The following is a 14,606-nucleotide window of genomic DNA, read 5'->3' on the forward strand; positions in this document are numbered from 1 at the left end:
TCTCTTTTTTTTTTGCCTCCTACCTCTTATAAACCACCATCTCTTCCCATCCACAAGCTGGTCGGGATCCGAATCACGTCTGTTACTGTTAATTTAAAAGTTTACAAAGCTTTTTTTTCGAGAGAGAAGCAGAGAAGAATGCGCCTTCCCTCGACAACTTCAGTCATTTCATTTCGCCACACATCTTAGAAAGCTGGGGGTCCTTGGAGAAGGTAGAGGGTCATCGACTTATAAGGACGATTAAGATCAGCGCGAATCAGTCACGGCCAGCTGGGAGAGCTGCTCATCCATTCAGGAGCAACCTTGCTTTGATCCTTTCATAACAAGAAGCTATTCAGCATCACTGTGACAAGTTACATACGGTGTGGGAATTACCGATCCCTATTCAATTTTGTAAATTTTCAAAGCCTGTGCTGAGTGTGATGTAGATATGGGCAGATTAAGAGGGAACGCTGTGAGGTGTGACAAGGTGGAGGTGGAAGCTCTGCTGAGAACCTGCCGACAGCTGATATGTAACTCTTGCAGGATATCACAGGGAATTTCAAAGAGTCAAGGTGTGGTCACATAGAATACAAACTCCAGAGCTATGGAGGCTTCCTGATGACAAAGCAGGGTCGTGTTCACTCGGTCAAATCAAGCCATCCATCTGCATATTCATTACACAGTCAGCATTCTTCAGCTCGCTCCTGAGCTAAATGGCACGATCATGACTTTTTAATCTTGCTAGTCTCCACCAAAATATGCCGGACTTCTCCTTCCAGCATGTTTTAACTCCATCGACCTCCCTGTTAACGGTTTTCCCTGCTAACCTCTATTCTGTATCTTCAGACTAGCGTAACAGAGCATGAAACCTTTTGCAGAAATGTTCTTAAAACTGTGACAAGGAATTTTATCTGGTATCCTCCGTTTGAACTTCATCACACAAAATTCCTCTACACTCTTCAAACTGTAAAAATCTAAAGATTGCAAAGACAGGAAGGTCAAAGGTTCTCTCCTGCAAAAAAAAAAAAAAAAATCCATGGAAACTCTTAACAAGATGGAGCTGAGCAGCATGCTTAGCGCCACTGAAAGGGAAGTGCTGAGTGCTGAGGGCGCAGGCTGTCTGTGTCCCTACGTGTAGGTTGCTGCTCCAAACTGTCAGTTTTCACCATCAAAAAGCCATCTGAATAAAACATCTTTTATTTTATTTTATTTTTATCAGAAGAGTGCCTTATTGGACCTCCCTTGAACTTTAAAACACTGTGAAGTCTTTCCTCAATAAAAAAAAAGTCATTTTTTTTATTTTAACAGCTATCATTAATGTTAAATATATGGATACGGATATGACATCATCCCATTCCAAAACAGTTCCAATATTTAATTGATTGTTCTCTCATCCTACCAGGTTTCACCCAAATTCATCCACAAACAAACCAATAATGATTCCTTGACATGGGGAATTGAATTGTTAAAATAATTTTTTTTTTTTTTAAAAAAGTCGAGCTGCATGTGACTCCTGGACTCTTGGCCAAAGGAGAGAAAAATCTAGATTTTAGGGCTCAACAGAAAGCTTGAATACTTCTTTATTTAGAGTTTCTCTGCAGCTCCCAAACTGCCTTGTCGTCCACTCCCATTGATTCAGGGTTTTTATTATCAGAAATGTCATCTTCCCAGTTTGTTTGAGTGAGAGTACCATCCTCCATGTGTTTCTGTCCTCTCACATTATGTTCCGGGGGAAATTATTTAGAAATCAACTCTAAAGGATTTCTCTCTGCGAGTCTCCTGATTTGCCATTTTCAGATTCAGAGTGAAGCATGTGAGAACAATAATGTCCTCCCTCCAAATTTGGGAGTCTTGGCATAAAGAGTTGCTTATTGTGCTCTTGTGGTGTTTAGGAATCTGAAAAAAAAAGGTTTCTCCAGTACAATTTGTTCATTGTTTATCCACAAATCCCTTTTGGACAAAGAATAAAGAATTTCCAGCACAGGGATCCTTCCGGATATTTTTAGATTTGTTTCTCATTTTATCCCCTGCCTCCTCGTGAGTCCTCCCCTCTTCTTCTGTATGCCTCTATTAATCTTTCCTTTCTTCTCTCTTTTACTCCCCAACTCATCCCTCAATGCAATACCGTCTTCTCTGAGCAAGCCCGACCCCATTTTTCTCTCATTTTATCTCCTTTTTTCCTCATTTCACCTTTGATCTCCTCTTTCCCTTTTCATCTCTTATCCCTGCTCTCCTCCTCTATCTTCTATGATTCCTAAACAATTCATCTTTGATTCCTCCTCTCATCATCTCTTTCCTTCCTCTCCTGCTGACCCCAGGCCATCTACTACGAGATAGGCTTCTTAATATGTGCAGCAGTGGGCCTCCTGTTCACCGTCCTCATGCCTGTGGTCGGCCTCTTCTTCTGCATGTGCCGCTGTTGTGACAACTGTGGAGGCGAGATGCATCAACGACAGAGGAAGAACGCGGACTGTCGGCGTGGCCTGCTGGGAACGCTGCTCTTCTCCACCTCACTGGTCATCACGTGAGTATGACATGTGACGCAGGAACACAAAAAAATAGATAAATAAACACAGACGTATGTGCAAAACTGCTGTTGTTTGGTGCAAACACCGTGTGCACACTAAGAGTGCTGCATGAATGCTTGCACACATTCACAGATACTCCCCTGGTCATCTTGGAAGCTTGTTTACACACACACACACACACACACTCATCATCATCAGCCTCCCCCCATCCTGTATTCTATATATAGTAAAGTCCTTCTGTAGATATTATGTGGCAGCAGACTTCATGTTCAATCTAAGCATCGGTCTTTGTAATCTACAGGGCAACAGCTCTCATCAACGCTGTAAGACACTTGATTTTTTTCAGTCATCAGCATGCATCGGAAATCCGAATCAAAGAGGAAACTGCCTCAATCATTCCTGTAGAAACACTGTATAATATTAGATCATTCCTGAAATGAAACATACGGAAAACCCTCTATCCCGTGAGTTGCTGTCAAACCAGTGGAGCGCAAACACACTCTGAACAGCTGCGCTATTTCAAACAATCATTTTCACGAGATTTGCACAAAACAGATTTTTGTAAAACCTGTATTCTAACTTGTGTGAGGTATGAGGTACTTGGACCACCAACCTGTGTGTGTGTGTGTGTGTGTGTGTGTGTGTGTGTGTGTGTGTGTGTGTGTGTGTGTGTGTGTGTGTGTGTGTGTGTGTACCTAAGTCTCTCATTTTGCCCTCCCCTCCTTACTCTTCACGTGTTTTGGAGTTTTACAGGAAGTAAAGATGTTGCAGCCCTTTCACAGCGGCAGGTGTGCGACCTGGATCACGCTTTGACCCGGGTCTTTCAGACGGGGCCTGGAGAGGAGGTGCAGAGTTAAAATGGCTGTTTAAAGGACTGATAACATCGACAGTGGGTGTGAATAGGCAGTAGTAAACATACAATACGAGCATTTTAGTGATAAGCATGCTAGCTTTTATTGTTGCTGTCCCTTCAGGGTTTCGCTGTGGCGCTGCATCATCACTTCCTACTCTGTTCACCAGTTTCTTTACAAATGATCCATCCCTTCATCCTCTTTAGTGTTTGACTCATCGTTGCAGCAGCTATTCAGCACTTTTTATACATGAACACAGGCAGCTTCAGGCCAGCTACGCACAGTTGTAATAATGCTATTTTTTAACAGCACTTTTCAAGCTTTATTGCTCTCCAGATTAAATATAAAATGAAAGAAATAGAAGAGATGGAAGCATTTAGTTGTTCAAATTAAACCTGTCAAATTTGGGTCAAAGATAATGTTATTATGATGCCAACACAAGAACAGACCCGTAAAAACTAAAGTTCCAGAATACATTTAATATTCCAAATACTAAAATAATGATACAATTTACATCCCAAAGGGTTCAATAAAGAGAAGTCTAAGTCAATGAAGATCACGTGTAAGTTAAGTAAAAACAACAAATAAATATATACAAAGGGATAACAAAAGAAACAAGGACGTTAGAATTATTTTGCATGACTTAAGTAAACATTCACATTGAAGAGTTCTGGTCACCAAGTTTGTGCCACGCCAAGCATGAAATCTGAAAACGTGGTGATTTAAGATTCTTTCCTTCTTTATGTACCGTATATGCAGTGTTTTGGGGATGGGATGTTCCGATTGAGCACCATCGTTTGGAAAATTTCAGTCAATTTCATCTCAAATTCTACAAGAAAATATACAGAAAACAGCTGGGAGTGTAGTTTACTTGGATGCTCTTAAACCGTGTGACTGTCCTGCATCTCACTGAATCTCTCAGGCAGGGAAGTTAATCTCCTCCCCAGGATGTTGCACTCTCAGCGGTAGAAGCAGCTGGAGCCCCTGAAGATGAAGTAGCCACTACACAAAAGGCTTGGGGGATCCAGGAGTGGACTTAGTTTGATGTTCTTTGACTTCTTGTCTTCATCGGAATGACGCTCAGTTATTAGAAATTCCACAGCAATATCCTAGAGGCCCAAACACAAGAGAGTGAGAGCATCGTCAGCTCTCTTATTAAATCTCCCCAGCGACCGGGCTGAGACGCTGCAGAGGCTCTAATGAAGCGATTACAGGAAGCCGAGGGATGAGAACCAAGTCCAGCCTCACACTGCTTTTTACCCCCACTAGAGAGCTGCTAGACAGAGGAGAAGCACGGGGAAGAATTGTCCTCCAAGAACTGTTAAAATCAGATTATGAGGGATAAAAGACAGTCAGGTAAGAGAAAGGAGAACAAAACGACGAGCCCAAAACAAACACCTGGACGGAACATGTAAATAATACGGATTTTATTGTTGTACCTTTTATGAGAAATGAGAATCTTTCTATTTCATAGACTCCACAGCTGGATTGAATCAACAGGAGTTTGCTCCTTTCGTATTTATAAGATCCCATGAAATTATTTTGTATACATCAAAGTGACCACCTCTGAAAACACACGGCTTCTTTTAACCCCCCTAAGGGGCAATTTCAGAGAATTGGCATCACTGATGTTCATTACCAGCATGTAAAACAGCAGAAGACGGCATTTGTCGATGTCTTAATTTGGGAATATTTTGGACTGCAAATACTTCAGTTGCAGTTTTGTGAATTGATAATATAGTAAGTGTTTTAATGTGGGTATATTGATTGAGACACGTTGAAATTGAATCATGGCAGATTAAATGATACTGGCAAACACTATGCACTTGTTCAAAGAATCAATATAATATGGTTTCAAGATGGAACTTGGTATTCTCGCCCCTATTTATTAGGCAAAAGCAGGTGAGATAACCATCAGATAGATAGAGAGCTCAGACATCAGACTTTGCAACAGGAGGCTGCTGTTTGATTCCTATTTTTAACTCGAGGAGGCCAAAGACAGTAATTTTTCTATGAACTCAATTCAGAAATTATCTACATAAGTGAAAGTATTTTGAAATGAAAACCTGCGTTCATAAAAAAATCAAACCGTAACAGTTGAGTTCTATTGATTTTATTGCACATAGGCCTCCATAGACCGTCCTGTTCCAGTATGGCGGCCGTGATGAGGCGTTGCTCCAAGGATCAGCGGCAGCAGCATCTACGGCTCGGCGATATTTGCACCCGCAGGTTTTTCATGTGGTCGAGCTGCAAACGGCGCCTACAGTCATAAGTGATTTATGCTTTCCATAAACTTATACCTACAATGTATCCACACAGGTGCAGTTGGGCTGACGGTCCTGGGAAAGGCTTGAGAGTTAAGTGACAGCCTGCTGTAGGAGCTTAGGGCTTCGTTGTGCTTTGCTGCCAAACATGACAAAGCGTCTCTAGCTGTGGGCTAATATGTTCATGAAGTGTGTGGAAATAAATGCCCTCAATAAAATCGTAGAACTATTTCAACATATTACAGGCGAGTGGTTGAGGGAGGCTGTAATTCAGACGTCCCAGACTCGCTCACCACTCATGTTGGCGACTGAATACATGTTTGGATCTCATTTATTATTGATGTGGTAGCAGATAGTTTGTGGCTGGGCTGTTCCCATTTCAATTGGCGGTAAATAAAGACGTTTATGTACATTCGCAAGTGAATTCCCCACTCCAGGCTCAGAAATAGACTCGGCGCAGACAGACAGAGGAGAAATAAAAGTTATGCAAGCCACAAGGGAAGACGCTCTTGTTATTCATGCAGCAGACATCGGGTGTTAGACCTTTCCAGGTTTGTGGGTAGAAACTATGCGGCATTTACTCAGAATTGTTCTGGTGTAATGATAGCAACTGAAATGTCAGTGGATGAGAGGGAAGTGGAACTCCTAAAGCCCACAGGAGATCCCAAAAAGCTGTGGTTGTAAACTGAGTCACATGGTTGCAGCAGCGCTGTAGTGATTTTTTTTTTTTTTTAATTTCCGCAAATACAAGTCATGTTGAAAACGGCACACCCGCCTGTTTGACTTCTACAAATGTGCCATCTGAGAACCGGAAGAACAGTCGTTTATCAGCATCATCAAATGTGCAGCACACAGCAGAAGGAAAGTTCAGAGTTCATACTGTGTTAAGATAATGAATGTTTTATCCTCGCCTCAGAGAATTAAGCTCAGCTCGTTGGCCTTAATGTAGTGTGAAGATTTAGTAAAATCAATCAGTACATTTTCACAAACACTGATAATTTCATCAGATCAGATTAAAGCACTGCTCTGATTAGTGCAGCTATCTTATTAACTCCTCCATGGCTGTATGAATGATGACATCTAAAAAAAAAAGGTGTAAAATTATTAACAGGCTTGCGTTACTTGTCAGGCTTGTAAGTGTGTTTGAGAATGGGGGTGAATGAAAGAAACAAAAGCAAAGATGTGTTTTTAAATGTGAGCAGAATCACGTTAGCAATCTGACATCGCCATTGTCGCTCCTACGTCGTAATTAATCCCTGTTTCTGACTCCATGTTACCCATGTGACAGTAATTATGATGTTTTAGGAGCAAGACCATGGCAGCATATATCAGATAAGCTTGTTAGCACTGGTGGAAAATCGAAGCGAAGTGTTTAGCTTCCTCCCAATCATTAGCTTATTAGAGACACTTTACCAGTGGGATGAATCTCTAGTCATGCAGAAATCAATCATCAGTTTAGGAAATTGATGTTCACCCTTGGAAGTGTGATGTCCTCTACAATATGTTGAGATGACACAAATATGACGAGAGGTATCATTTAGTCACAAAAAAACCCCAAACAAAGCATGTAGTTGTTGCTGGGAAAGCAGTTTGGTTGAGTTGAGATAAACGTGTGGCTCATTGATGGCTTTCTTGCAGATCTTTCATCGATACAGTTGCAATCGTAGCAACGTAAATATGTTGCAAATGTCACGCTGCGTCCTTGTGAAACAGCCCTGCACATGACAAGCTGAGTCTCAGTCCATCGTCTCAGGTTTTGATTGGGGTTGGGATATTCGGTGAGCGATTACAGTGATTCTGTGACAGAAAATATATATATGACAAGAGAATTAATTGACGATACGTCACCATGTCTGTGTTACTGTGGAAGTAATACTCCTGAAAAAGCTATAATGAGGTATTTATGTACTGCATCGTGGTGAAAACAATGTCCTGCAAAGTGCGTCATCTTACGTCAGCGTCTCTTCAAATACGCACAAGAACGATAAACTTGTTAAACCGGTGAACCAGAATAGCGACAGGTGAATGCATGCATATTTTTGTCTAGTATTGATACCTTGTTACAAAAGGAAGTACTGCAGTATATTGCTGAACTGATATTCTCCGTTGTTCCATGAGTGTGTGAGGGTCAGTCTCGGTTAATCTATGAACTGAAAGTGATGGGAGCTCAGTATCTGTAGTTCTTTTGCTCACACTGTTCCACACCAGCTTGCTTGACACGTTTTTTGTTTTTTTTTACATATATTTCAGCTCACGCGCACATGTGCGCATTTTACCACGAGCACGTCGGATCATGCCTGCCGGCGACCGTGGAGCCACACCACACATTATTAAAAGAACAGCAGGCGATATTTCAGTCTGTCCTAATCAACTCTGATTCCACAAAACCCCCTCGTGGATTTATCACGATAAAAAGACAGTTAGAAGATCCTCCTCTCTGTTCCGACCAAGTGTAAGACCCCTGTCTCATGCTGTTACCCAGCATGCATTTCCACAGTCTATTTCAGTCACTGGCTGTCTAACACTATTAACACAAAAGGTCCCATGATTACGGGGTTGGAAACTCATGCTAATCATCTGGGGTTTAATTAATGATAATGTAGGCGCTCTGTACTTTAAATCTCTCAAACTCAGTTTATGTTGGCAGAGTTTGCCCTCAAATTAGGAATCTACTCTCTCCTTAGCTGCAGTCAAGGCCCAAGATGCATAACCGCAAAATCACAAGCCAAGGACCCTGGCCCATTTCCATAAATGTTCAGTTTTGCTACATGAAAACCTGCATAAACAAAGTGAAGATATCGCTGATGGCTGTGCAACATTCTAAACACTCCCATGAAATCTGGGAAACTGTGGTAAAGATCGTTTAATTGATTAAAAATGTTTAATTACAGGAGATTGCGAGTGGACAAACGGCAGGATCGCCTCTCAGCCAGGACTGAATAATTCATCTATAATTAATTCATCTATAAAAGTGAATGTTTGAAAATCATCTGATCAGTTAAATCACTGCCTGTAATACGAGGAAAAATTGTGTCTTGTGGACCGTTTTCAGAGGAATTGTTCTTTTCCCACTGTTGCGTCAAATTTACACCTCGATTAGTGAAAGACACTGTTGTATATTTCATAAGAGGAAGTAGTGAGCTAAATGAAAGGCCTTTCAGTAACCTACTTATTGCTGACACAAATAAGTGAACATCTCTCTGAGACAGACGCACAAAAAACAATCCTAGGAGAAGTCAGTTAACACACAACCAAGCCTGCTCCACACATCCTGCACCTCCCAACCGCTCAGCCTCCCGGAGGAGCCCCCTCATCTATTTTTAGGGGCTTCATTAATAGTTTGGTGTACATTGACTAAACTGTGACATAAAGAAAACCCCTCTGACTTTGAAGATATCACTTGTTGACTGCATTTCTTACTATCAGAAGCCCTGATTCATTTCCAGTAGCACAGCCAAGTTATGGAGCAGCCAGTAAAATCCAGACTGAGGGTTTAATGAAGCCCCTGAGGTCCGAAAGTGGGCAGCAGCAGCAGCAGCAGCAAAAGTATCAGCAGGGGGAAAGAAATCACATACAAAATCACAAGTGTATTATAAAGATGAGACATTAAAGCGCGATCGTAACATGATTTGAAGAGAGAACAATGAATTATTTTGATATGAAGAATGCGACGGTGACGGAGTCTAACAGTTCTGGTTCTACTTGGACATCCGTCATGCAGATTAAGTGTCGATCTTGACCTAAAGCGGATTTGTACGTGTGAAAGTTTCGCTGCTAATAGCCAGCGTTGGGTAGTTGTCCTCCTAGCTCCCTCCATGAGTGTGCTGTGGCCACAGAGAAGCTAGATCCTACTACTTGAACGCAGTACTAAAAGCAAGCTAGAGTTGTTGTTTTTCTGCAGTCAGCTGAATTTTTTTTATTTTTGCAGGCGTTGCAAGCTCGAAGGAGGAATTAAAAACTGCATTATTCTCATTATCAACAAGTCAGGGTGCCATCAAACGGATGTTGACAGTGCAGGTAGCTAAAGAGATTAAATGCTCACAAAGACAAAACTCTTTACTTTTGCGGTTTCTACTGAAACATTTTGAGAATTCTTTTGGGACCTCGTATTGAATTCAGATCAGTATTATTTATTTTTTGTAAAGAAAAAAAAAGTTTTTAGGGAATGTTTTCATTAGTAAGAACACCGTGGAAGCAAATTACAAAAAATAGGTAAGAAGTAAGATTAGAGGTCAAAGCATAGAAAAGCACCGCCAACGTCTCACAATGTGGTCACCGTTGCTGGGCCTCGGTCGTGGTCGGTTCTCTACCGCGTTCCAGGGGTTTTAGAAATGGATGAGCCCCTCCTGATAAGCCCCTTTATGAACAATAAAACATTTCCTGCCAAGGGAAGTATTTACCTTTAGTCGCCAGTGAGGTGAATCACAGTTCTACAGACTGTGTCTCCACTTTTCTTCAACTGGTACATTTATGTATTAAAGCACAGCTGCAACTGAAAGATGGTGCATGCATCGATTTATACAACCTTATCTACGCAATCCATTCATTTAATACCAACCAAAGGTGATTATCATCATGTGCTGTCAGCTCTCTGTCCTGGTTTTCCCTACAGGTGTTATGGATTTGTTTGCCTCCCATTTGGGAGGGATTATGGATTGAGAGAGAGAGTCGGGTGTGGAAACGCTGGTTGATACCCACCGTTGTGTTGGCATCCTAACTGCGTTTGTCAGGATCTTACAGTAGGACACCTGCAGGTATCCTGGGTGTTGAACAAACATCGTGATACAGACCCCTGCTCGAGAACATTATGATTTTTAATATTTAATCTACACAAACAAGCAAATAAACATGCACGAAAGCAATGAAGCAGGACAAGAAGATAGCTGTGCAGATAATAGAAAAGCATTTCCAACTCTTGTCACACACACTCAGATCTAATCGAACTCAGTTTTCTTTTCCCCGTTCATGTAAGGTGTGATAGCATCTGGTGTAGGCTCTAGAAATGTATATGGACCTTCCCGATGTGTAGATATTCTAAAGAGCAGTAGATGCAGTGAACGCCCGGAAACGCCAGGGATTCCAGCTGTCTTTGTCTGTCGGTGTGTTTGAATCGCGGGGCTGTTATAGAAGGGCTGATCAGAGTTCACGTCTTACCACAAAGTTAAAACACAAAGAAATGAAAGACAGCTCTATCTGCTTTAGGAATATTGCTATTTCTGGGTTATAAATCCTCCCTGCCAACCGTCTCTGAGCTCGAGAGCACCTCTTTGCTGGAAACCACATCACCTAGCTGCAAAGCTCTGCCTTCCTCTCTCTCTCTCTCTCTCTCTCTCTCTCTCTCTCTCTCTCTCTCTCTCTCTCTCTCTCTCTCTCTCTACTGTGTAACAATGTGCCATATCATCACTATTGTTATACAAATGACTTCGATAAATTCAAAGGCGAGCCCGCCCAGGCTGTGAACATCAATTAGTTTCATCATGTGGAGTTGAAGTATTTTAGGTGTTGATTTGTGGTGTGAACACTACATGAAACCGCAGAGACCAGTTTGAGGAGGGAAAGAATCTCATTAGCGTAAAAAAAAAGAGAGAGAGAAATGAATTGGGTTTTAGCTATAAACCAGAAATTATGGAGAATTACAATGTTTAGCAAGAGAAAAATGATGGTGTGCACAGCAAGTAATTCAAACAACTCTTGAGTTAATTAGCTTGGCAGTGACTCGGGTAAAGCTTCCACTGTGTGGCATCTGCAGGCTGGGCAGCCATCGTGAGCAAGCTTGGACACGGTGGTTTGTGGACGGGGCCAGAAAGGAAGAGGCAAGCAGCTCCCTTCAGTACATGGGTGGAAGTTGAAGAAGAGATATTAAGAGAATAAACCCCCAGTACTGACAGTCAGACGCCTTCAGACTTCAGGACTATTATGCAAATGAAGAGTTTATTTGCAAAACAATTGCATTGACAGAAAACATTGCATTTCCTGGGACTAATTTACATCAATCAACTGGTGGTTCAGCAGTTAAAAGCTGCAGAGGTGTATAGCGATTTTTCCAGCAAACATCACGACTTCATCACTCAATATTCAGACCATTTTTTTGGGGACATTTTCTTGTTGTTGTGGACATTTATAAAGAAGAAATCAAGTGTATTTACTGTGATTGAGCTGATTTAGAGGAAGCTTGGCAGAGGTCTCAGAGTGCCTCCAGTTTTATAATGATTACAGTGGCTGCAACTATCATGTTCTTGTTGGGCGGTATAATAATAGAGGTCCAGTTCCAGCATTGTGAAAGCAGGGAGGGGCTGAATTGCAACTGTTCCAGCCTCTCAACTACAATCCTACTGAATGCAGGCCATTGTTAGAGTTCCTAAAAGCTATGGAGCCACCAGACCATGTAACACTCACTACCCAGCCCCCAGTAGTGGCCTAGATTCTGGGGCACTGCGCTAGTTTGATGCCCTTCTTCATCTGCTGTTGTGGAGTTTCCACCCTTAGGCGGCGTTTCATGTGTCATTTGGCCTTCATTCAAACAGGAATTACAAGGCCTCGTTCAAAGTTGCTCGAGGTAAATCTTGGCCCTGCTGTGTTTGGATTGTCCCCCGTGGTCAATAACAGACACACTATCAACACGCAGCCATACGGCCGAGGAGCTGCAAGCCACAGAGTGAAGTAGCAGGTCATTGAAGTGCAAGTGTGATGATGCAGCAAAGAGCAGTTGTTTGTTGTCCTGCATCATAATCCAACATAAACTCGTGTTTCGGTATGAAAACAGCCAGTTTGGTTCGGCAGCAGTTTCAGTACAAGCCTGTAGTTTTAAGTTTGTGCCAGTAGTCAGAGAAAAGGGACATTGGGGATAAAACCTTTACCAAGTTTCTTTGTGTTAAGCAAAAGGCTAAATAAGTTCTAATATTGCATCTTTGTCTTTTTGACTGGATCTGAAGGCCCGGCAGAGACACAGGTTTCAAGTTGTACCACTGATGCAGCATTCACGTGTCTGATTTTCCCACTGGTTGCTGCTCTTTGGGCAAATTTGTCCACTGCAGGCTTGTGGCTGCTGGTGTTATGCTGAGTTTGGCTACTCTGCTGAGAGGAGTGCCCACAACTAAAACCAAAGCCTGATGAAAAGATTCTGAATCACAGTACAGATTATTTCTGTCCCGGCAGGCTGGTGAAACTCAGCATAACACCTGTTTGTTCTTGTTTTCCCAGCAGGTGTGGTGCGGCATTGCAGGCTGCAATAAAACAAATTGCGACCGGTGCAGTAGTTACAGGTCACACAGTGATGATCCAGTGACAATTTAACAATGATTTAATGCCCAATAACAATTGTTTAACATGTAGATTTTTTAAATCCAAAATAAAATAATGAATACATTTAAAGATGAGGGGCTGCGCGGTGGTGCAGTGGTCAGCACTGTGGCCTCACAGCAAGAAGGTTCCGGGTTCGAGTCCCGGCTCGGGCACGGGATCTTTCTGTGTGGAGTTTGCATGTTCTCCCCGTGTCTGCGTGGGTTCTCTCCAGGTACTCCGGTTTCCTCCCACAGTCCAAAGACATCAAGAGGGGACGAGGCTGATTGAATACCCTACATTGACCGTAGGTGTGAATGTGAGTGTGAATGGTTGTTCGTCTCTCTATGTCGGCCCTGCGATGGACTGGCGACCTGTCCAGGGTGAACCCCGCCTCTCGCCTGTTGACGCTGGGATAGGCTCCAGCCCCCCCACGACCCTTAATGTTTGTAGGAATAAGCGGAAGATGACGATGGATTTAAAGATGAGTTAGACAAAACATGGGCGGTACAAATTTCACTCAATATGGAGAACACAGCAGTTGTGTTAGTTAATATATCAGAGTATTTTCAACAGCCACGAACACTGACAATGTTGACCTACGATCGTTTCATCTTTTTGATTTTTATAACGAAAAACGACTTGTTTTCTCTTTCTTTTCTTCTCACGTCGTGTAAATAATCAAGTGCCTTTTCATAAATCCTCTCAGCAGCATTTCTCTTTTATTTTCTGCTTCGACGTGCATCGTGTATCATAATGAGTTTTTTAATTGCTTGTTTTTCTCATCATACCTCTAGAACGTGAACTCAAACCCAACAGGGTTGCCAAAGCTAAAATCTAAACCAAAGCTATTGAAGTAAGCTGGACACTCGTGCACCACGCAGCTCACTGGCAAGTATTTTTACTCAAAGAGTCTTTGTTTGGCTGCAGATTCCTCTGACCTTGCTGGACACCGGTATAGGGAAAGAGAGAGAGAGAGAGAGAGAGAGAGAGAGAGAGAGAGAGAGAGAGACAAAGAAAAATTGAGGGAGGTGGATGAAGGGAGACAGACAGACAGAGAGAGAGAAATGAGGGAGCTGAGGGCAAAAGAGGAGACAGACGAGGAGAAAGATGAAAAACAGAAGGGAGAGGCTGGGGGGAGAGGAGAACGATGATAAAGCAGGAGCTCGGGAGGTTGTAAAATAGAGAAAGAGGACAACAATAAAAAATCTGAGCAAAGGCATATTGTGAAGTAGAGGTGAAGTGAAAGATGAAAAAAGACGAGTTAGAGCTGAGCGACAAATTCGAGAGGGCTTGACAGACGGAGGAGGAAAGTGTGAGCTTTGGCGATAAAAGCAGAAAAACAGAGAGAGTTTGCGCATTGGTAAGAGGGAAAGAGACAGAACGTGTGTGGAATTGTGTACTTGTGTGAGTTGTGAGACAGACAGTGAGAGGGCAGGGAAAAAAACTGTTTGACAAAAGGCTTTTGTTGTGGAAGTGGCCATTTTGAATCTTCCCCTGGTCCTGGGTGGCTCCGCTACACTGTCTAGTTGTTAGGCCTCATTTCTTTATTAGTGTGCACTGGTACAATGGCAGAGTTTACTGGTGCAGTCCCTCACGAAGAGTTTGATAACAACACACCAGTGGCTCTGTATGATCTGAACACAAACTTGGGGGGTGGTTATGCTTACAAGCCAGAGCCAGAAAAGAAGTTGTATACCCTC

General features: G+C 42.4%; 1 protein-coding gene across 21 annotated transcripts in view; it reads left to right on the forward strand.

Moving 5' to 3' along the window:
* Positions 1-14,606, forward strand: part of prom1a (prominin 1a) — a 71,471-nt gene that overhangs the window by 26,448 nt on the left and 30,417 nt on the right. For all 21 annotated transcript variants that reach the window (XM_086222250.1, XM_086222228.1, XM_086222229.1 and 18 more), the window contains one exon: positions 2,301-2,506. In XM_086222250.1, the coding sequence (XP_086078376.1) occupies positions 2,301-2,506 (206 nt within the window). The remainder of the gene's footprint in view (positions 1-2,300; positions 2,507-14,606) is intronic.

Source organism: Aulostomus chinensis, chromosome 13, assembly GCF_037954235.1.
Source record: "Aulostomus chinensis isolate RoL2024-O1b breed Wild chromosome 13, RoL_Achi_v1.0, whole genome shotgun sequence".
Taxonomy (NCBI): domain Eukaryota; kingdom Metazoa; phylum Chordata; class Actinopteri; order Syngnathiformes; family Aulostomidae; genus Aulostomus; species Aulostomus chinensis.